At 44.6% G+C, this 23,271-nt stretch overlaps 1 protein-coding gene across 10 annotated transcripts in view; it reads left to right on the forward strand.

Annotated features, from left to right (window-relative positions):
* Positions 1-23,271, forward strand: part of arhgap32b (Rho GTPase activating protein 32b) — a 93,953-nt gene that overhangs the window by 38,166 nt on the left and 32,516 nt on the right. For all 10 annotated transcript variants that reach the window (XM_034549770.1, XM_034549768.1, XM_034549773.1 and 7 more), the window contains 4 exons: positions 1,013-1,118; positions 4,713-4,807; positions 5,059-5,143; positions 22,325-22,411. In XM_034549770.1, coding sequence (XP_034405661.1) covers positions 1,013-1,118; positions 4,713-4,807; positions 5,059-5,143; positions 22,325-22,411 — 373 coding nt within the window. The remainder of the gene's footprint in view (positions 1-1,012; positions 1,119-4,712; positions 4,808-5,058; positions 5,144-22,324; positions 22,412-23,271) is intronic.

A 23,271-nucleotide genomic window follows, 5' to 3' on the forward strand; every position in this document is an offset into this window, starting at 1 on the left:
CCCGGCCCTAAGACTCGGAGCCCCTGGCCCTTAGGCCTAATCATGTCAAGACAGACACGTTGTTTCGGAGTTTGTCACGGCTGCATTCAGGATGATGCTTCAAAATCATCCTTGACAGTGTGTGTGTGTCTGTGTGTGTGTGTCTCTGTGCAAGTCAAATTTGTGAAACTGCTGCTATGCAAATCTGTTTCCTTTCCATCCGTTCTCCTCTCATCCTCTCTGGAAACGGTAGCGGCCTTTGAAGTGGATGAGAAGTCTGCGCAGAGAGACGTCTCATCCCCTCCAAGTTGTCCCGTGAAGGCAAACGCTAATTAAATTAGACCTTCATCAGATCTATTAATGTTCTGTCCGTTTTCATTTACTTTGTTGGGCCTCTGCATGCTGACCACATTATGTTCCTCCAGACACACCACGCTTGTCCCCCTCACAGAATCTATAACTCTGTTGTCAAAATGCAAAAAGGTGGTTAGACCTGCCCTCATCGGGCAGAAAGGGGGGCCCACACAGGCTGCAACTCACCATTATTTTTATTAGTAATCCATTCTTTATTTCCTCTTAAAAGGTGTCCAAACTAAGGTGACAAATACGCTTACACAGCTACAACAGAAATCTCCAGATTTCTTATTTCTTCTGACCTGCAGTCTGAATTCCAGTCACGACAATATTTAAGAGAAAAGCAGCAAATCCTCTTGTTCATTTCCTGTCTATTGACTAATCAGGGTGGCTCCATTTCACAGGCTAAAAAAAACAAACATATATATACAACTTGCTTCGACATCAATCTAAGTAGAGCTGGACACTTCTCAATTGAAAGAAAATAAATATTTTACTTCTTTGATAATCGATAATTAAGTAATTCTGTATGAAGCATGTGATACCCCTGAAACTTTAGACAGTTGTTTGGACAAAACGATCAAAATGATCTGACACGATGTGGACTAATACTCTTTCTATGGACTAATCGGTGCAGTACTAGCAGATTGATGTGTGTGTGTGTGTGTTTTGGCTGTAGGGGCCTGAGGCCTGGACGTCACCTGGAGGACGACGACATTGTGCCTGAACTGGCTAACATCCACCCCAGAGAGAGACCCGACTGGGAGGAGACCATCAGTGCCATGGTGAGAGACACACACACACACACACACACACACACACACACACACACACACAGTGTCTCTCTTTTGTATACACACAATCATTTGCATACGTGAGACTGTCGCTGTTTTGAATACATACATCGAAATCAGAAACGTTTTTTTTGCCAAGTATGTTCATCAGTGTCCTGCTCTTCTCTCAGGGCAACTACAAGCTCACTCGCATGAACGTGGGACAATGTCCAGAGAATCAGGTCCCGACTTTGTTGCCCGTTAATCCATGTAGCACAGTACAGGACATTACCTCTGGAAGTTCCCAAATCCTGTTGTCTCTCTGGTTAGACATTTTCCTTAACTGTTCTGAAGTCAGCATAAACTGTAAACATCTGTCCTGGTTATTTGTTTAAAAACACACAATTCAAATGATTATAAAACAAATCGTTCAGCATCACTAGTTTTTATTCTGTACTATAAGCTGCTTAGAGCTAGTGTTAGGAAGATAAACCGATCAGAATTCCATCTTTAATGTCTTTTTTTTTTGTATTGCTGTGAAAACATCTTTTTATTCAGGTTTCTCACAAAACAATCTTTACAAGATAACATTTGAACACGGCCAATTTTGGTAATGCAGTTGTGACAAATTGTAAAAAACTATCATGCAGCCCATGTGTGTAAATGTGACCTGTGGCCTGTCACGTTCTTATCAGCATTCCCTTTCAACCCGCTGGATTGATTAGTTGTGTATCTCTCTCCTATCCACGCTGTGTCTCCTCCATTGTCAGATATTGGTGATTAATGCCGGCCCTATAGCTTCCCCACTCCTTTGAAATCGGTACACAGATTTCCCGCTCTTCATCTTGCTCTTCTGTGTGCTGCCGTGTCATCCGTTTATTTCAGCCCGTCTCTCTCCGAAGGCTGCATTCCATTCACCCGGCAGCGGCATTCGTTATTTCCTTCCCTCCTATCTTTGGTTCGGGTCTCGCTTCTTCAGCATCGACAGCACGTTGAAAAATGAGGCCGTCTCCATGGTAACATGTCGAGCCACCCGTGGTCGGCGCGTGGTTGGAACCCTATTGGGAAGTGCTCACTTCGATCAGGCAACACACAGAGAGAGCGAGGGAGAGAAACAACAATCTCGCCAGACTAATGAATATTGATCACAGGAGGCGGGGCTTGTGATACTGCAAGTTTGCTATTCTTTGTTCAATATTTGATACAAGGGGGACTCTGTGCCGGAACGGCTTGCATTATGCATGTCTCCCGTGGTTGGAAGGAGGTGATGAGAGGCGCCGAGCAACTTGGTGTAAACTGTCACACCGACGCCCTGTTGCACCGTGTGGGATAGATCCGTTCTGTGTGGACAGCAGAGCGGCGCATTAAAGGAACTAACCACTCCCGGATCCCTGCGACACAATGATGAATATCTTTTTCAGTGGTTATAGATCTGCCATGACACACAAAGCGTTTAGATTGGGGGGCGAGAAAGAGGCGCGCACAAGTTCAAAGCTTTCACGTTGTTTTTAAAACATCACATAGTCACACAGTCGAGGAATATGCCAACAAGCGCACGCACACACACACACACACACACACACACGCAGACACATTGTACTGGTAGAAAGTAGCTCAAGCTGAATACTTTATATAGTTGTGTAAGGCAGTTTGAGCTTGTAAAGCCTCTATTAGGGGATGTTATTGTCATCAAATCTGAATTTGCCGATAATATATTTTTTATTATTCGACTAAAATGTCAGAAATTAGTGCAAAATGCTGGGAGATGTGTCAGAGCGCTTTTTCCAGTGATGCTCTCGGACAATCGCCGATACACGATATTATTCCACAAGTTGCCCGACTATGCAACACAGTTTACTGGAGTCTAAGGGGATGGTCTATTTTATTATTTTATTTTCTACTTCGCGTTTTTTTATGCTGATTGACATATTTCCAAGAAACAAATGAGAGCACATCTCTGGTAAACACATGAATTTGAAAGTTGTGCTTTTGTCTGATTCTTTGTGGAGAGACTGCAGACCCGTGGATTTAATCAACTAATCGATCAGTCGACAAAGTTGTAGGAACATTAGTCGACAACAAATCTCTTTTGTGGAGGTCAGCCCAAACGTTAACCGGAATGTTTTCCATCTTTTGCTTAAATGTTTCTTTTAAACGATTAATCGACTTTCAGGCTTTGTTTGCGTGCAGGTAAAGAGAGGCGGAATGCACTGGCAGAAATGCAATCTGGGAACCCACCGGATACTGACGATGATTTAGATGTTCATTAGCTAAGAAATGAACCGTTACTGAGTGCAAACTAAGTACACACGAGGAATGGGTTTACAACTCCGGGGTGTTGTCATATCACGCAGGCAGTTCATTTGTTTCTTTTGGGACAAGTACAGTGTTCATGTCACAAGAAAGTCCACAATGAAGGTACGACCCGTTCTCTGCACCAAATCAGTCATCAGAAACATTTGAAAGGAAAAGAACGGGATCAAATATCAAAATACGAGTGAACAATTGACACAGGTATACAGGGTTAGAACTTTTAATTTGGTGTGATCTTGCATAGACAATCGTATCTAATTTCTATATTGCCACTAAAGACACATTTTTTTACACTACAGACCCACCATATACAGTACCTGTTCATCAAGTCATTCTTCCTCTCAATAAATGATAGCGAAAGCAATAGGAGCTACGGTTATTGAGATAGTTCGATAGGTGTTCCTCAGCTTTTTAACTCCATGTTCAGCCAATGGAACTGTCGTCCCTTTGAAGGTATCACTATGGAAACCTTTGAAGTTGGCAGCAAACAGGTGTTCTCATTAGTGCAGTTTGACAGACACACACATAGACAGACTGCCATGAAGCTCTCATTTCGTGTGTGTGTGTGTGTGTGTGTGTGGGTGTGTGGGTGGGTGGGTGGTGGGGAGGGGAGGAAAAGCTCCAGTCTTAAGATGCTCACGGTCACTTTTTAAACTCCACAAGCATATCAGCGCGTTTGGCTGAGTCTCTCCTCTCTGTTGAGTGTAATATTTTGTTGATTTGACAGTTTTTTTTCCCCTCGGATGGTTTTGTAGAAAAGTCATAAGATCTGGTCTGCCCTTCACCATGGTGACCTGTGTCTGTGAAGCAATAGCTGCTCAAGTCCATCACAAATACAGAAATGGCACCTCAATAACACATCTTACTACTAGTAATATTGGCATATATATACAGTATATTGCAACAGTAGCCACATCAGCATTTCTTGCGAAATTTTCTAGGTTTTCATTTATGATAATAGTGGGACCCACTATAGTTTTGGCTACATAACTCTCATGATAATTTACAACTCAAACAATTTATCACTTGACCAAAGCAACCTGGCGTTTTATTTAGCCTCTCGATTACAACATTTGTAAACTTCCTTGTTATGAATTTTCATTTGTTCACTTACTGGCCCTTTCATCACTTCACCAGCTCACGTGTTCGTAATTAACAAATTCATGTTGACATTCTGTCGGCTATTTGAATATGCCTACGAAGCTTTTCTCCATCAACACGACAAACTGCAGAGATATGTCATATTTGTGCGCTCCAGCGGCAACCGCTGACGGCCCTGTGTTTGTGTTCTAGGCAAGGAGCCCCGAGATCCCCGAGCTGAGGACGGAGCCCCTCATGCGCTCGTGCAGCAGCAGCACGGCCAGCATGAAGGTCAAGAATGTCAAGAAGTGAGCCGACGCACGCACGCACGCGCTCGCACACACGCGCGCACACACGCGCGCACACACACCCCTCCACCTGTCTCCTCTGCCTCTCTCACGTCTCCCCACCCCTACGTTCATCTCGATGCCTCGCTCTCAACCTGCTGTATATCGTATATTCTGTGTCTTCCTCCTCCTCTTCCTTGTTTGCACTGCACCCTCCTTCTAATACCACTCATACCAACCAAACTGTGTGTGTGTGTGTCTCATGTTTACAGACTTTGCTTCACCAAGGGCCACTTCCCGAAGCTGGCAGAGTGCGCTCACTTTCACTACGAAAACGTGGACTTTGGCACGATTCAGGTAAAAGACCGTGAAGCTTTTCCTTCTCAGTTACGTCACCACGTTAATGGAACGTTTTATCCCACGTGTGATGATGAAGCGATCGCTCTCCATGTGTCCGCTCCACCGGTTTTAACATTTTGATGGGAGCTGGCTGCGTGAAAATACATGACATCCACATTGTAGACGAAGCTTTGAACCTTTTTCTCAAAGACCTAAGTTCTCTCCAGCTATTCCCCTACAGTCCTGGGTGAGAAATCTGAAAAAGATTACCCTTATAAAGACAGAAGTATGACTCTTCAAATTGACCTTAAGCGGACTTCATCCTTTTTCCGCGGTTGATATCTACAAGATGGTTGATGATTTGCATTTGTTTGACATCTTCTTGGATGCCCAATGGGCTCTCCAGCACGATCTCATCCATTCCAGCTACACACACCTCAGTTGACTAAGGGTTTTGTGTTCAGGAGTGGTCACTGATAGGTTGAAGTATTACATGTCTCCCCTCAAATCAGACAAGGAGATGATTTAGCCTCTTTGGATTCATATTTATATTAAAGTTGCATTCTGATATCAAAGTACAGAAGACTTTTACACGTTTCCCTCTGCTGACTAACTATCTGAACTTACTTTCAACTTTGGTACACAACATTGCAAGTTATTATATTGAGAGATGTTTCCTGTTGCTGACAGTACATAAAACAAAACCCCAAAATACACAAATAAAAGCAATAGTACAAGGGACCCACTAATGCCAGCATGACTAGGAAGAAGATCAATGCAATGTATGCAATAGAGTGCTGCAGGGATGATGTCATTTTTGGCTGTTGGCATCGCACTGGGTATTCCCTTGCCAAAAATGTTGGATTATTGCAGAACAAAAAGCTCTGTTGCAATCGCCAGAAGTGAAAAGCTAACGTTTAGGCTCTGAACAAACTACAATATGGTTACAGGACTGGATGTGTAGTCATCTCCTTTAACCACTTCGTAAGCGAGGGGCATCTTTAAACGGTTCTTTAGTGCGCTTGAATAATTGCAATGTGAAACAGTAATCTTGGTTCAGACTTTCAGGTGTGGCTCTGTATTTAGAAAGAACTTGGACAAAAGCAATTTGAACGTCTGTAAAAGTTGTTTCTAGTTCATACCGTAGAGTCTGTCAAGGCTGTGACATTATAGTTTGCCTGATCCAATGCAGAGGTACGTTTAGTAATTATTAGAGTGCTAGGTTTGATCCAAGAGTCAGCCGGGATTAGCACAATGAATGTCACACTCCACTGTTTTTACTCATGCAGTGCCATTCACTACATCACTAGTAGAACTGTCCAGCCTGTGGAGCTGGTTGTGAAATGTCTTCTGTGGTTCTGGGAGGAGCTCTTGGAAGTTAGAAATGATGATGTCATGGGAAATATTTGAGAATATCTCACATATTTTGTATTGCATTGTTTTGCATTTCAACCCAAGGGTGTGGGATATACAAAGCAGGCACTTAGATTGGTCTGATGAAATACAACACTGAGATGTATGATGGGAAATGTAAGATCCATTGTTGGGTTAGCCATGCAAGGGACAACAAGTCCCGAGGCCTTGGTTGCTCTGATTTTGAACATTATGTTTAGTCGCTCTTGTGATGAACAAAACCTTCTGTAAGTTGCTCTTTAAATGTTCGAGGGTTCACAGGGCTGTGGACTATGCCCCATTAGCGGGTTTAAACCAGCTTTTACTCCTTTTCCACCAAATTGAGCAGTTTTGGCATCTTGTCATGAAGAAAGCCCCTTTCCGCCTGGTCATAATGTCAAGAGACCAGCAGGGGTCAGCACTCGGCTACATTTATTGCGTGAGGCGGGAGAGAGTTTGCAAAAATGCTTACCACTGTCTTCCACAACTTCAGCCTGCAGGCTATTTGTTGATGTGGCTCAGGTTACACCACAGAAACCACCCATTCATCCACCGCATTCAAGTCCTCAGCTAAAAGCCGTCGGTTTGCAGACAGTAGATTGGTTCTCCCTTTGTTGTCCCAGCTGTGTGTGTGCTTGCTGGTCATACTGGCGCAGAGCAGCACAACACTCTTACCCTTTGTGGATTCTCACAACGCTTGTCAGGTCGCCCTATCTTTTTGTTTTGCTGCTCCGTGGTTTTTAATATTCAGTAGCGTGGCTCCTGCCCCCCCCCTTGAAAAAAGTTGCGTCTCTTTTGTTTGAGGGATTTATTTGTTCGCTGTGTCAATCAGTATATTTTATGTATAGTCCAGCCTCAGCCAAACATTTTTCCCATTTTATGAATCCTTGTTATTTGGCTCACGACATGTTCTACTTTTTGATGAAAACATTGCTGTCAGAGAGAGTTTCCTCAAATCAACCTTTTCCATTCATCCTTGTGGTTGTTTGATTGACGTATCGCATGGACACATGCCCATGAAAAGCAGTGTGTAGCGCTGCCAACTGTCATCTATGATAGCTGTAGTTATCGTTAAAATGGTATCTCCCAGTTTAGAAATGTGTCTTTAGTTAAAGCTCCACCAGTAGTTCTCCTTCAAGCCTCCCAGGTCGTGTGTGCAGAATACCGGACCAAGCCAGGGTTCGGGTTGGCGTTGGGCCTTCTGCTTGGAGACATATTCCCTCATTTCCATAATAAAAACCTCGCCAAAGGAGAGTTTGAGTCAGGCAAGGTTTTGTTGTGGAAACATTAGGATGTCATAGTCAGAGAAGGCCAAAGAGTAGGCTGCCTGCATTCAGAGCAGCAGTTGCGTGGCAGTTGTTTTTCTTTTATGATACTGGTATTTCAGGCTCTATTGGCCTATTGTTTTGGAAAAGCAGGGTTGTTTTTGTCCAGCCGTTTGGTTATTGACACCAAGCTTACATTTTGTTATTCCAGTGTTCAAGCATTTTCTGATTTGCTGGTGAGCTGCATTTATTAGATTCTAATGTTGTCTTTGTGTGTCATGAGCTCCGATACGATCGGTAGACCCAACAAAGCCAAAAGGTACAGCCAGTTTCCTTCCCAATGTTGCGCACATTTTCATAAAAATTGTCACATGCTTCAGGGGGCCGAGATGCCCTTCCGAGAATTTGTCATTGTTTACAGTCCAATTAGGGAGAATTATGACCCGATTGATTCATGTTTCACTGTATAAATTAAAGATTCAATAATAATAATAAAAAGGATATGGCCAGTGTGTTCTGCATGCAACCAGAGCCTGCTCCAATGTGATTGGTCAATTCTACTCGGACTACAAATAGAAACCAGAACTTCCGATTCTAAAATCGTGTCCCTTTGCCTACATATTCAGCATTAATATTCTGCATCAATATCTGTATATAAAGATAAGTCAACTATTGGATGGGTTGCCATGACATTTTGTACAGATATTCATGGTCCCCCAGAGGCAGAAGCCTATTGACTTTGGTGATCCCCTTCTTTTTTCATCCAGCGTGAGTATCGGGTCAAAAGGTTTCTTTATGACCAAATATCTGCTCAACTAATGATATTCTCATCAGTCTCAGCTGAATTTGTGTTTGCTGCTGCTGAGTAATGAGTACATGTTACTGTGCTAAGATGTGGACCATACCACACAGCAATTGTAGACGCATTGTTTTTTGTGAAACCCATTGATGGCCAGTATGGGGGTGGACCTATGACCTTGGTGTTATCACACACTGACCATCTGAGCTAACCAACCCTTATGCTGGTTGTATCATATTTAATCCTTCATTTAGTAGGCATTACACAGTACATACTGACTGAGTATGTAGGATGTATTAGGTATAGGAAGCAATACTGGGGGGGGAGTGCCTTCCCTGAGCTCTGTTGCCCTCTGACATTTTTTTGGAACCAACTACTCCAGGTTGTCTGGACCTTTTAAATTACTTTGTGACTCCAAAAGATACAGCTGTAATATGACTTTATACCTACATACTTTATACCTACAGCCTGACCGTTATGCAATGTGCATTTCCATATCAAGTTTATAATCTGTCGGGAGGATTCGAGGCCTCTTGCATGAAGGCGATATAATGACAAAAGCTGATGGGCCTGGATAGAGCCTCCTGAAAGGATAAAAACAATGGAAGCTGCTCCCTCAGACACGGTTGTTCAATCAGGCTGCTGGCACAGCGTAAGGACCATCAAGCTCATGTATGACAACCACCTGCTTGTCATCTTAAAGCTCTGTAATTCTCAGATCCCATGCATTTTTATAGCACACGTAATGCAACAATGCAGCCCAAAGTGCTGATCAGCAAAACAACAACAACCCAAAGCAAGACCGTAATGCAGCAAAGCATTACCAATGCTATCGTTAAAGTAACCTGAATTAAAAGCCAAATTAGATTGATAGCTCAAGCTAGGATTTTTAAAATACACGAAAGACCGTTTTTTGTTGTGGGGGTTTTGCTAATAAAACTGCTTTGTGCTGCATGTTTTCTTAATGTCTTTCTCTGTGTTGTATCAAATTTGCCAGGGGGAAGATATTTACAATATGACGAAACCGCTTCGCTAAACAATACCACCGTTGAAGTAGTAGAAGTTAGAATGTAAGCGAACCCGTTGACCTGGTCCACATGCTGTTTATATTGAGTTTCAGTGTTCTGTTGAAAGAGATGTCTGTTTGCCGTAACCAGCATGTGTATCTGATAAAGTGGCCACTTTCTTGAGACCTCCCTCCTCCTTTTTGACATTGAGTGTTTTTCAGTGTAAATACTGGTATCTTACCGACAGTCTCTGGTCCACTTGATGTCTGTATTGAACGGCCTCAGCGTCCCCTCTTCTCCACTCTGCTCCCAGCACTACAGGCTGGTGAATACATGATACAGTCTGCAGCCAGACACCAGGAAAACAATTTCATTGACTCCGAAACCACCGTCCCCTGCTGTGCCAGTCAGTCCTGCTTGTTCATATGGTTTATCTGCACCCTAGCATTTTGTCCCGAGCTCGTACACACTTTACTATTAATGGAGAGTTCAAAAACCGCGCAAGCCGGCGCCATCCAAAAACTGTGGCACAGTTTTTAACTACCGTTTGGTATACAGTGATTAAAAGTGTCTGAAGTTATACAAGGGAACTCCAGTCAAAAATAGATTTTGACTTCAAGTCCCTTCCCTTCACTGTGCAGAGTGATGAATGTGCAGTGTTTGTTTTCACATTCACCTGCTGCAGGTATATAGTTCAACACCTCGAATAGGGCCGGCCGGTATGGTGACAATTACATCTCAAAACACCTGTGATCGAATACCCTATTGCCCAGCCCAACCCTAGGGTTTATGACATCACCGTTTGGCTGCCAATCACAGTGCAGAATGCAAGTTGGACAAATGCAATGTGGAAGCTTGAAGCCTCCAGTGCACAAACCTGTGAACCTGCTATTACTCAACATTTCACCACAATTAGCTCCAAATCCACAAAACCGTCGATGGAGCAAAGCAGTGCCATGCTGCGCTTCGATTGGCCAGTCTGTGTTCTGGGGGGCGGGCCTTTGAAAAGAGACAATTGCATAACATCGTTCCACATATTCCGTGCCCGCCTTTGATAAATTGGAATTGGTTCACCATATTTTGACATTTGGTGGAGAATGTGTATGTTGCAGTCTAATGTTAGTTGCAGACCTACTTTTCAACTATCTGCCATTTGTTTTCAGGGCTTCTACTATATGGCGCTAAGGTAACAGCCAGCCTTCTCTCCTCACACATATCAAACAAGAACAGGACATATCACTGGAAGTGGAACGCATCAAAGAAATCCATATAGTACAGTTTTGATTGAATGTTACTGCCATGCACACTTTAAGTTTAGCAGATATAGATTCATGATGAAACGTGGTGATAAGCGGCACCTTTTGTGGGTATGAGAAAGGCAAAGACAGAGCAGGGCGCCGTGCTCGGCTTCCGACAATAATCACGGTGATCAATCTGAGTTTAACAGCTGTGAAGGACTGCCCCCTTCCCCCCCAGCCATCATCTCAACAACAGTAACAAAGGCTGGTTGGGAGAATGAGAGCAGTAGTTAGCATGTATGCATGCGGTCACGCTTGTGATGGAGGTTGGACGGCCCGTCCTCTTGGCCAGCTCACTGTGTGCTGCTGTACGACTGATGGGTCTCAGCTGCTCCCGCCGTCTGTATGGGGTGGGGGACGCTCGTCATTTTCGTTGTGCTCTCACCCGGCCATCCATCCATACCTCCTATCACTCCTGTCTGCGTCCGCCCTGCGAGCTGAGCATCGTGACACAATATGCTCCGGATGCCCACTCACAGAGAGAGAGCGAGAGCTTGATTTTTACAAAACCTTTATTTAACATAAAAACAATACGAACAAACTCAAACGGACACATTTTAATCACATTAGCTAACTAGAACTACAAATAAATCTTCAAGCCTCCGTGGAGTCTGGAACTTCCTCTTCTTCTCCGTCACGTCCTTGTCCTCGTCCTCCGAGCAGGGCCACCGCCGACACTCCTCCCAGTCCAGGACCGGCCACCTATGTCAATATCCGCAGGGTCGCTCCTCTGGACCTCGCTCCTCTGGAACTCGGTCCTTTTGTGACAAATATGCCTCATACTCCTCTAGCGCTTTACCAACAGTCTGAGCTATCTTCCTCAACCCTCCCGCTCAGTAAACCTTTTCCTGGCCTTATTGGCCATGTGGAGCCGAATGGACCTAAACAGTCTCGGTAAGTCAGAGAAGTGCTCCTCTATCAGGATCCTCTTGTTCTTAGTCCTACTTAGAAAACCCTTTATCCTTTCCACACTGTATAAGCCTGGGCGCTCCTCACCTTCATCAGGAAAGGAGGAGTCCTCCATACTGGACTCAGAATCAGACTCCTCGTCCCCTTTGCCCGAAACTCCCTTCTTGGCCCGTGAGCTTTCCCCTTCCTCCCTGCTCTTCCTCTTCAGACGGTGAGCCTGACTCTTCTCCTCATCCTCCTCCATGTCAACCTCACCGTCTGTCCAATCGACACCCGCCTCCTGCCCACATCTTTCCTTCCCTGCCCCCTCATCTTCCACCTGCTGAGACACTCCAGCCCTCTCCTCCTCCACTTCCTGGACCACCTCTGTCCCCCTATCCCCCACCTGCTGGACCACCTCTGTCCTCTCTTCCTCCACTTCCTGGGCCACCTCTGCCCCTTCTCCTTCACCCTGCTGGGCCCCACCCAGCCCCTCCTGAACCCCACCCTGCCCCTCTCGTCCACACCTGAAACATTTACTGTTTCCAGAGGTCACGTAAAACACAGTCGAATTCCTCGACTCTGGTCCTGATCACAAAGTTGAGCTCCTCACTCCTGTTCAGGACCATGAGGAGCTGCCTCCTGTGCGACACGACGTGCTTCTGCAGGGGAGACCTGCACCCCGAGGAGACCTTCCTCAACCCCGACACCACCCTCCCGTGCCTCGCCAGCTCTCCGAGCAAAACCTCGTCCCTAATAAACGGGGGCATGTTGTCCACCGTGACTCTCACCGCCGGTGTTACCAGCGGCATAACCGGCACCACCGTGCCCTTCACCACGATGCCTTTAGCCGCTACCGTGCTCACCTTCTCCACGCTGTCGAGGAAAATCACGACCGCGCTGTTCATGCGGGCGGCGGACTTCACGCTGCCGTGACACACCACCCGCCCCACCGCCAGACTACAGTCCTCCACGGAGCACGCGAAGACCGGTGCGACTCTCAAGCCGTGTCTCCTCGACAACCAGCTGAGATCCATAGCGGCGCTAGCACGATGCTAACGCGCGCCGGCCGGCTGCACCAACACTCACACAACAACCCACCAAACCCCCTCGTGCACACAATAACACAACACTACCACAAACACTACAACACACACTACAATATACACCGCTCTCTGTCGACCACTACCAACAAGAAAAACAGACAAAAACACCATTTACTCACACAACACCGTGCTCACGCTCAGAGAGAGAGAGAGGATTGTAGCTGTGGAATAGTTCAGGAACATATGTTTGTCTGGACAACGCAAAGATATAATGTGATCACACATTCAGAGGACCGCTTTCTGCTCCCTGTGAGCAGGGGGTGATGTAATGGTTGGACACATTCTGCCCTTGTTAGAGGAAACAAAAGACCAGCCAGGCCACACACGCACACACACACATTGATGCAACTACTCTCTCTTTCTCTGTGTCTCTCAAGGCCGTTTTTGGAGGACAACACGGAGGGGTTGAAAATGTGATTGTCCTCAAAGCCGGAATGCGCATGATGAAGTGTGACAAAATCCACTCCAGAAAGGAAAAGCAGCTCAATTAGTCATAACACTGTTAGAATGTTTCATCAATACTTCCAATTTAATTTAAACTTGACACTTTATCAGCTCAAGATTACGCCTGCTGCAGTTTGACATAAAGACTGACTAATTGAATCCAGTAGACTGTAGATAAAGCAAGTGGGCTGTGAGATTAGCCCAGCAATAATTAGGCTGTGCCACTCTCCATCCCAAATTACATGTGATCATTTACAAAAAGCAATTCCCACCGTGTCAAATTATGTTATGTTGTAAACCATTTTTGGGCTTGTATCAAAGCTTATGACTCCCATCTGCATACGAGTTTTGACCAAAGACTGTTAGTTCCCACTCAATGTTCGTCATACAGACCGTCGTTGAGACCGGAAGATTCCCCCAGCTAGACAATGGAGTGGAAAGTTATGTGCAAACCCACAGTTTTGATGGCCCTCGCATCCTGGTGACTTATTGAAAGCGAAAGTGTCTTTTTATATATATATATATTTTTATTTTTTTTACATGTCATTGCGGAAAGACTATCACTCACTCATACATCCGAGTGATATTCATGCTCACTTTCACTAAACTGACATTCAGCCAGTTAGCGGCTGTCTCATATACTCTGCTTTGCAGCTTGACGGCACAGATTTATTTCCACCTTCACACTTACAAACTGTCCTCTCCCTCTCCTACCTGACCTGGAGGGGCCTCCAGCGGGTTGGGGTCTGGGGTGCATGGGACGTGGGAACATTTCAAACTGCTAAGCTGGCTGCTGGAGTAACCACTTCACTCCAGGAGCGCTGGAAGCATGTTCGGAACGCTTGGCCTCCGGAAAATGAAAAGGGGGGAGATAGACAAAGCTGTAATTTCCTCTTGACATCAAGATGCTCCTGGTGCTTCTGCATTCCTCTGTAAAACTGGAATGTTTCTTGAGCAGAGGCCCTTTTGCTTCACACATAACGAACGATCGGCATTACCAGAGTGGCCTAAATTAGTAGGATGCACATATTGACTATATACAATTTTTAGCTCGGTGCCCTTTTACCTGAGGGTGACTCTTTGTCAAGTCACTTATGTGTCTCGTGAAGTCTGTAGCGCCCTCACGCCTTCTCCTTTTAGCTCGGGAGGAGCTCGAAACCCCTCCGGTAGACAGAAATACCACAGCGTGGAAACGGCGTTATGGGAGACCGGACATTATTTTTCATCGCAACATTACTCTCCCGTTTTCATTCCACCCCTCTTCATGATTCCCCTTCACCGAGGACAATGGCGTTCCTTTCGTCTTACTTGCAGAGTGAGATCTGTTTGTCCGCCACCAGTTGGATTAGAGAGACGTGCAGCATTTACATCTCAATTCATTAAACACAGTTTGGCTGCCAGAGCCTGCCGTGTTTTTTGTGTCACGATAGCTGTAGCCTTGAGGAGAAGAAGAGGAGGATGAGAAGCAAAAGGATTTCTGGTTTTAATCTTAGTAGGTAAAGGGGGTGTCATCTCATCCACCAGCCCTGAAGAAGTTGCACAATGACAGCAAACACTTGTTTGCTGCCCAGCAGCCGGCCTCTGGTGTGAAAAGTAGCTCTGGTTCCGAGTCAGCCTGGCCAGCTCTCTTATGTCAGAGAACGGGGGTCCGGGGGGAGACACGCAGGAAATGAGAGCACAAAAGAAACGTGAGCACTGCTGCTATTAAGTGTTTTTTAAAGGCGGAATGAGTAGGATTTGTTTGGCTGCGTGGGTGAGGGTGCTCTCCAGCGGGTGAAAGGCTCTCATTTTGAATCCAGCGTTGTCTACCTGGTGTTTTCCTCCCTCACTGTTCTGACTAGTGTTTGATAGGATAAAGGTGATGACATTTTGGACAGATGAGGACGTGAACTGCAGTATAATTGGTTGAGTTGAGGCTTTACGACCACACGATAGGTTATTCTAGTTTGAGACTCCCATGTCAAGTAGTGTACTCGTGGGTTGCTAATCGCTGCCATGTCTAATGCAGTAAAAACACATGGACCTCCTCACTCACTATAGTCAGTGATCTCTCCTGGCTAATATTTTATTTTATATACAACAATAAATCTTCTTTTTTTTGTTTCATCGGACGCTTGAACTTCCACTGTCGCTCCATTTCCTGGAAAACGTCTGACCTCCCCACATGTGATATGTGATAAACCATTCCAGCCTGGCTCTGGCACAGTTCATGAGTGAACTGGGTCATCATTGGATTATCATTTGATATTCATCAGGCAGACTTGGTAGATTTGATGCTCCGGCCAGACATCCCGTGGATCGGCTCACCTTGAACACAGAACTATGCGGCTATTCTAACTCGCCGGCGACTGTTTGATTACTACACCTTTGCTGTAAATGTTCGGCAGCAGGTATTGTTAGGGGTTTTGAGCCGAGTCCCTTCTGGAATGAAGCTCGCAGCAATACAAGTAAATAAGTTTGTAGCCTAAAGTTCAGTTGAACTATGTTTTTGATCTTTTCTTTTTTTGACGTTCAATGTTTTTTTCCTGTACACAAAAAACATGCGCGCGCTCCTTCAAGCAGCACATTTGGGGATCTTGTGAGCTCTGCAGGTCCCATGCAGCTCCGTATTCTTGTGACCTCTCTTGGCTCCCACATGTCTTCCTCACTGAGGCCGGCTGCTCACATTGGATTTCCATTCTCCTCTCCAGCAATGGGTCTTTTTTTTTTCTTCTTAAAAAATATCTTGTGTGCATGGCACATGTGAGGTCATCACAGCTGATGCAACCTCTACTTTTCTGTCCAGTTTTCTTTTGGGGTCGAGGTATTTGGCTGCAACCTGAGATCAGGCCCTTCAACAGAAGGGGCGTTAAGGTTATATTTTTGGTGACTCTATTTCTACTGGACTGCGAGCTACCACACTCCAATATTTAAATGATTATTTATTTATTCTTGCAGCATCTGCAAAGCTTAGTTATTGACACACTTGATTGAGGTGCTTTGAGGTGTGATGCATTGATGTCCTTTGACCAATAATGTGCAAGGACTGCTGATTTTCAAAATGCCACTGTGCAAAAGAACAGCAGTAAGAGGACTGCACATATGGAAGGAAGGACCCCCCCCCATTCCCTCCTGCCCCCTCTCCCTCTCCACTGCTTCTTTTTCAATCCCTCCATCCCTGCTCTTTGTCCTGGGAACTACCAACCAGAAAGGGGGAAGAGGAGGAGAGAAGGGGGAGGGGTGAGCCAGCATGTCAGGCAGGGGGAGGAGGAGGGAGCAGGGAGAGAATAGCATGTGGCGGAGGGACAGAGGAAAGCGGACCGTGAGGCCGGCAGAAGAACGAGACTGAAAGAAAATAGCTTTTTTCCCCCTTTTTCTTTGTAGGAGGAGGAGGAGATCTGGTCATTCCCTTCCGTTATTTTCTGCTGCTAATATAATTGGATGTTAAAGTTCTGCTAAGTGCCAGCAATCAGAGAAAAGAAGTAAACAAGAGAAAGAAGACGAGGATGGGAGAGGGGGCAAAATGGAGGAGAAGAAAGCGATCCTGTTGAGGAATCCACCAAATAACCACCTCCAACACCACCAGCACTGCTTCCTCCCACCCTCTGTATCTGTATCCCACACGGGGGGAGCTTACCCTGTAAGTGAAAAAGTGGAGAGCTGACATTTCCGCCTGGCTGACGGGAACAGGACTCTGTCAGAACGGGATGTGCATTCTCGCACACACTTGCACAGAGAAATAGACTTGGGACAGGTGTCGGTCAGAGTGTCAACCGAGGGCAGACTTGACGCTGCACGGCATGAAGGGAAAGGAAAGTGTGTAGGGGGCTGAAAGGAGGAGTGAAAACCCAGACTTGAACTGCTGTGAGTACAACATGTCTTTCTGTCTTTTTGACTGTACCCTTTGGTTCTTTCCTTTGGTTTTTCTTTTCTGCTGCTGCTCTGCAGTTGTCAGAGCAATGTTTCCTCTTTGTCCTTGTGTGCCTGCAGGACTTGCTTGTGTCCAAAATATGGCTGTTGGGATTTAGCTTTTTCTTTCTACAGGAACCTTTGTTCGAGTGACAGTGCCAAGTCCCCATGGATGGGATTTCTTTTGCTTTCACGGTACAAACGAAAAGAAATCACAGAGCACACAGTGTATGTGTAGTTTTTCCAATATGACTGTATACAGCTTGAGGACAGAGAGAAAGTAATACTTTTTTTCCACAGTGATCTTTGTTGGGGTGTTTGTATACATTGGGAACGCAATACAAATATAATGATGTATAGTTTGAACCTGAACCCAGTTCATGCAGCAAAGCTCATTCTTGATTATGTACTATCATCTTTTGTAAAAGACAACCTTCAGTCACAAAGAGTCCAGCTAGCCCAGGTCTGTCAAGAGTGTAGCCCCCCACCCCCCTCCCTCCTCCTCCTCTCCCCTCCCCTCTTTGCTGTTGCTGGGGCCATAGGGACAATGTGTGCTAGTGCAGGTTGGATCTAAATCAAATCATAACGTGGTGTGCTGCATGCGTTGCAGAAAGCAGGCCTGGAATGGTACACAACCTGTCTGGCAGGCTGCTCCACTCGGGATCTCATCACAAGTTGTAATTTGGATAAACATCTGGCCAAAAGCAGAAGCACTCGCTGGAATTAAGCTGACCTGTAGAGCAGACACTAGTATATTGTGTCTTACACTAAAATACAAGCACTAGTAGTTTTTACATTTTAATTTTGTACACTGATGCAGCCGGGAGAAGATCACAGTATGCTTCCTCACTAGCTTGCTTTGCTTATTCAATAAATGCCATATTTAACTCCTCAAGGCTCTGTCAGATGTACAGTAGACCATTTAGGACATGAGACCAGTGGCTACATATGTCTGTCTCTAAATATATCTTATTGTCACACTATGAGGAGTGTCTTCCTGCAGAATCCTTCAAAAGAGGCATTCTGCTCATACAGTGTGCTTTTAATCAGTCGTAGACTACTAGGGCAAAACAAAGAATCACTTTAAAGGCCTTGCCGTGAACTTTGTTAATCTGCAGGGGGGAAACGAAAGTCAGGTCCCCCTCTGGTGGTTGTGTAAAAAGGATACTTGTAGAGTCCTGCGTTTCATACCTTAGCATAGCTTTTTAAGATGCCAGATTTAGCTGTACATTACAGTCTATCATACAGTAAAACCATATGATTTCTTTGGTAGTATTAAAGGGATAGTTTGCATGTTTTGAAGTGTGGTTTTATGAGGTATTTCTCTGTGCAGTAAGTGCCCCAGGTTTGTAGAAACGGACAGGAGTACCAGTACACAAGCAAAGCAATGTACTGCTGTGGTTGTATTTTAGACATAAATACGTCTATATCAGTTTAAGTGTGCGCTATATTTGTATTATCTAACCCAGACGTGCCCCGTGAAACACCAAAGTCGGACAATATCGCAAACTAACTGAGTGACTAAGCCAGCGGTAGACCAGCAACTCCCATGTTATGCAAGGTAAAATGACAGTTTTTGTCAAAGGATACTCGTGGCTTTGAAGGGAGCATAGATGGATAAGCTTGTTAACTGATTAACTGATCATTATTTTTGTAGGTTTCTAATATACATTTTGCTGCCCCCCTCCACTGCAGTTTGATGCTTTACTCCTGTGCTGGTACTCCCAACTGGGGACGTGCCGACCGCCATCTACTGTAGGTAAAACACTGAATTGTCTCTTTTTAAGCTCATTATCCAGGATGGTTCCCAAAATATTTGCATTTGCTGAACTGCAGTCACATGCTCCCACTTAATGATGATAATGTAGGAGCAAAAGGAAAGACTGATCGCACCAACTGACATAATGTTCCACCGCTGGGCCTCGACTGTGTTCTGCGTGGAACAAAAGGCGGAGAGTTGGCGAATGTGAGCGCGTACCCATTTTCATGATTAATAGACATGACTGATAACAGCCGGGGATGGACGCAGCCCCAAGGAGACAAAACTAAAAGTCAACAGCCATGCTAGCTGCTCTGGGAGTACATAGGCCCAGTGGGCCCTTGAGCTAAATGCTAATGATGCTAGCATGGTCACATGCAGATGTTTGCCAGGTAGAATGTTTACCATGTTCACCATCTTAGTTTAGCGCGTTAGCATGCTAACATTTGCCTGTGATGGGAATGTCGTTAGTTGTACAGGTGTTGGAGGAGGGATCATTTTGACCCGATGAGTGGAAAAAGGTTCAGGGATTACCAAAGTTATTACCCTGAGGGGAGCTTGAACGTCTGAGCCAAGTTCCACGACATTCCATACAATAAATAGTTATTGAGACATTTGAGTCTGGACAAAAAGATGAAATGAAAGTCCAACAAACTTGACAGCAGCCCAAGTGCAAGGGCGCTGAAGAGGTGTAATCCATCATCCCAAAAACATTCCAGGTAATGAACAAGCTGCTCTTGGCCCGTCCTACAGCACAGATCTGAAGGTTTGCTTCATTCTATTTTAAAACTGCAATACTTTTAAGTTTTAGTTTGTTGCAAGAGACATGAGCCTAGTCAGTCACAACTATTACAATTGTCTCCCCAGTCCCTGTTGGTCTTTGGGCCGCTGTCCTTTTTACTACAATATATATATATATATATATATATATATATATATATATATATATATACCCTGAAGCCCTTCCAGTGTAATGCCTAAATGTCAGCCTCTGTGAGTTCCCTGCTAAAGTTTCTTCTTGTTGCTGCTCTGTGACGATGTCTTTTTGCTTGTGCACCGAATGCGAAGCATTTCTCGGTTGCTCGGCACTGATACTGAACAACAGCAGCGGGGGTAATTAGGTCATTTGATGTCATACTAGTTTGTCTCTGAAAAGAGACCGCAGCCACAGAAATGGGCATTGTTGTTCTGTGAAGCTGCTCCTCCTGCTAACAACCGTCTTTAAATCAAGGGCTCTCTGAAACAAAAATACTTCCATGTGTTTTTCTCCCCTCACTGGAACCATGACATTGCTTTGACAATATTGTTCAGTGGACCATGGGAGCACATAAACAGTTTTTATGCTTGCAGCGTATTCAGAGATGGACCAATCGGGAAGAGCGGGGACTGCCAGGCCAAGTTTCAGTGGCATTGAACAATATTAGCATTGTTTCTGATGGACACTCCCCGCAACCTGGAACTACTTGCACATGTGCAAAGACCTCATCTGGCTGTGCGATGCGCTACATCATATCTTCATAATGACTTCTGGGCTCATAAAACTGCCAAAGGAGGTTCTTCTGCAGGAATTTAATGAACTTGTACCATCCTGTGCAGCTTTGTTGTGGTACAACATTTTGGATATGCTCCTTTGACATAACTTCACATGGCAGGACTGACACGTCACTTTGGTAGTTGAGTGCAGCTCACTGTGCGACTGACAACAATGGTATGAAATGGCGCCAATATAGATTTTCTTTCACGTTGATACATACTAGCTCTAGATCTCGTGCACCTTTTTAAATCCATTTTGATCCAGGTACATTGTAATGTACTTAATGTGGATTCTTAACAAAAATAAAATGTTTTTGCCTCTTTCTTAACATTGCTTTGTTTGTTTATTTGCTCCAGGTGTAGTTCTATGTAGCAGTGATATATGTTTTTGGTTTTGTATATAAATAATGAAAATGATTGCAACCATTTCTAATTCCAAGTAATTTTTTCTCTCTCCTAAGTAGGGCACCCTAACTGAGATCTGCTTCTTAAAACATACAAAATAGTAACGAAGACAGCAGCCTCTTCCCTCACACAACTGTCCATAATTCTGTTTACTGCTCTGTACTAAGCAGATGGCTGTGCCAGCATTCCGGCATCATGCTTGTTTCCTCATCTATATTTCATCAATATGTGGGCAGCCCACACCGTTCCACTTGGAACCCATCAGTATAATCACCATCTTATACACTTCCTGGTGCTGCACCATGTTTAAATGTGTCCCCCTTTTCTTTCACTTAAGCCCCTTTCCCACAGGGCAAACAAAAAAACATTTACACCCACACACATCTGTTTTTTGTCTTCAGTGGGAAAGGTGACAATCAGCATTAACTACCGGGACAAATGACTCTGCAGCAGTTAGCGATGGAAACATGACACCCAGGTGGACTCGCTCATTTCCGTCCCTTTTCCGGAGTAATGCTATTTGACCCGCGTTGAAGTGAATAAAATCAACAGGGATTTGGACCATTGTTATATTATACTCTATTAACGTACAAAACATACATTTGATATACTCTCCTCAAAGCCACCAGACTCCAGTCAGAAAACGCTGATTATTGAAACACGCCTCATTTAAAGTCATATAAACCTTCTTTGTTAGTCTTTCCACTTTTCCAGCAATCACCAGCTCTGGTTTGTGACTTAGAGAGCTAAATGAGTAACACAAAAAAGAAGGAACCAAAATGGCCTATTTTTAACAGACTTTCCCATTTTTAAAAAAAAAAAAAAAAAAAAAAAAACACCTGCGTGTAATTTTGTTGGGAAAAAGGGTATTATTTAGTTTTGCTCCCCGCCTTTTTTCCATGCAGTATCGGTCAGAACTGTGATTAAAAGCTGCCTGGCTCATCCACACGTTGTCTGTATGGGTTTTGGAAAGCAAATGTCAGAAAATGAAACGTAAGATCTTGGACAACTGAAGTAAAAGGCAATACTGAAACCTAATATTGCTTTGAAAGTAGCTTTGCAGTTAATAAAAGAAGTCTCCTCCCCTGTTTGACAGGCGCTCATGTTTATTTAAAATCTTGTGCCAGCTCTTCATTAAAGTTACACCATATTACACTTATGACTGCAACAGTCAAGGCTGTGTCATTAAATAAAAGGTGAACATATATTCTCCTGCTTAGTTTCATGCACGGTTCCCTGCCTGCCTGATCATGAGCAGAATTTAAATAGAAGATTTTTGCCGTCCAACCATGAGTCTGCAATAATGGACCTGTCCAAGGGTTTGGGAAGACGTTGAAGTCTGTTTTCTCAATCAGCGCCTCTATCTGATCCCACTACCTTCCTAGGAATAACCAAAGCTCTCTTTGTCGTTTCAGCTGTCCCTCGGGGATGAACAGTGTGAAGTGACGCGGAACGGCTATGAGTCGAAGGAGCTGGTGTACTTGGTGCACATATACTGCCAGGTAAGACCCTAGCGGGCTTGATGGTGCAGTCATGCAGAAGTACAGATGCTGTGCATACCCTAACCTCCCACAGCACGCGGACACTTGGATATAATCATATGCAAACTCCCACACTGACTCGTAAAGATGTTTTCATGCCTTTCACTTTTCTCTACAAACTTGCTGGGAAATGGGGGTTCTGTAGGACCCGGTGGCATATCCAGCAGTCCTCCCTGTGTGAGAGCGCTGGCTCAAATTCCAACATTTCTGAAACGCTTAGACATCCAAGTTCTGTGGGAATTTTGGATCTGGATCGAAAAAGAGCGGCCGACGAATGCCCGGATGGGCGAGAGATTCTGAGGAATGTCTGACAGGAAGAACGACATCTTCAAACCCTGAGCTTTACTAAGTACTGTACACATGTTTCTGCATATCTAAGCTGTTTTTGTTAGTTTTTTCCATTGCTTTTTAATCAAGGTTTCAGTGTTCTCTGTTGAGATGCCTCAGTATTTGGAAAACTCTGATGATGATTCATTACAGTTGTTGGTGCCAGCATCCACTAAGTATAATTTTCTAAATTGTTTGCAGAGGCATTTTTTGGGGTGTTCCCATAAAGTGGCCGTTCTGTGTACATGGGGGTCTATATGATTACATCATATAGTTTTGGAAGAAATCTGATTCACCCCAAATATTGCATTGCCTTAATGTAGAGCGCATATGCACACCAGCTGCTCAGAAGCTTTGCCCTGGACGCCTCCACTGACACTTTTGATTCTGGTTTCATGCATTTCCCTCTACAGATCATATTCCACTTGAACGAGCTTGGCAATGCCACTAAAGTATGTGGCCGTCTACTTGGAAATTCCGACTTCTTGCAGCCA

The sequence above is a fragment of the Cyclopterus lumpus genome, chromosome 14 (assembly GCF_009769545.1).
Source record: "Cyclopterus lumpus isolate fCycLum1 chromosome 14, fCycLum1.pri, whole genome shotgun sequence".
NCBI lineage: Eukaryota > Metazoa > Chordata > Actinopteri > Perciformes > Cyclopteridae > Cyclopterus > Cyclopterus lumpus.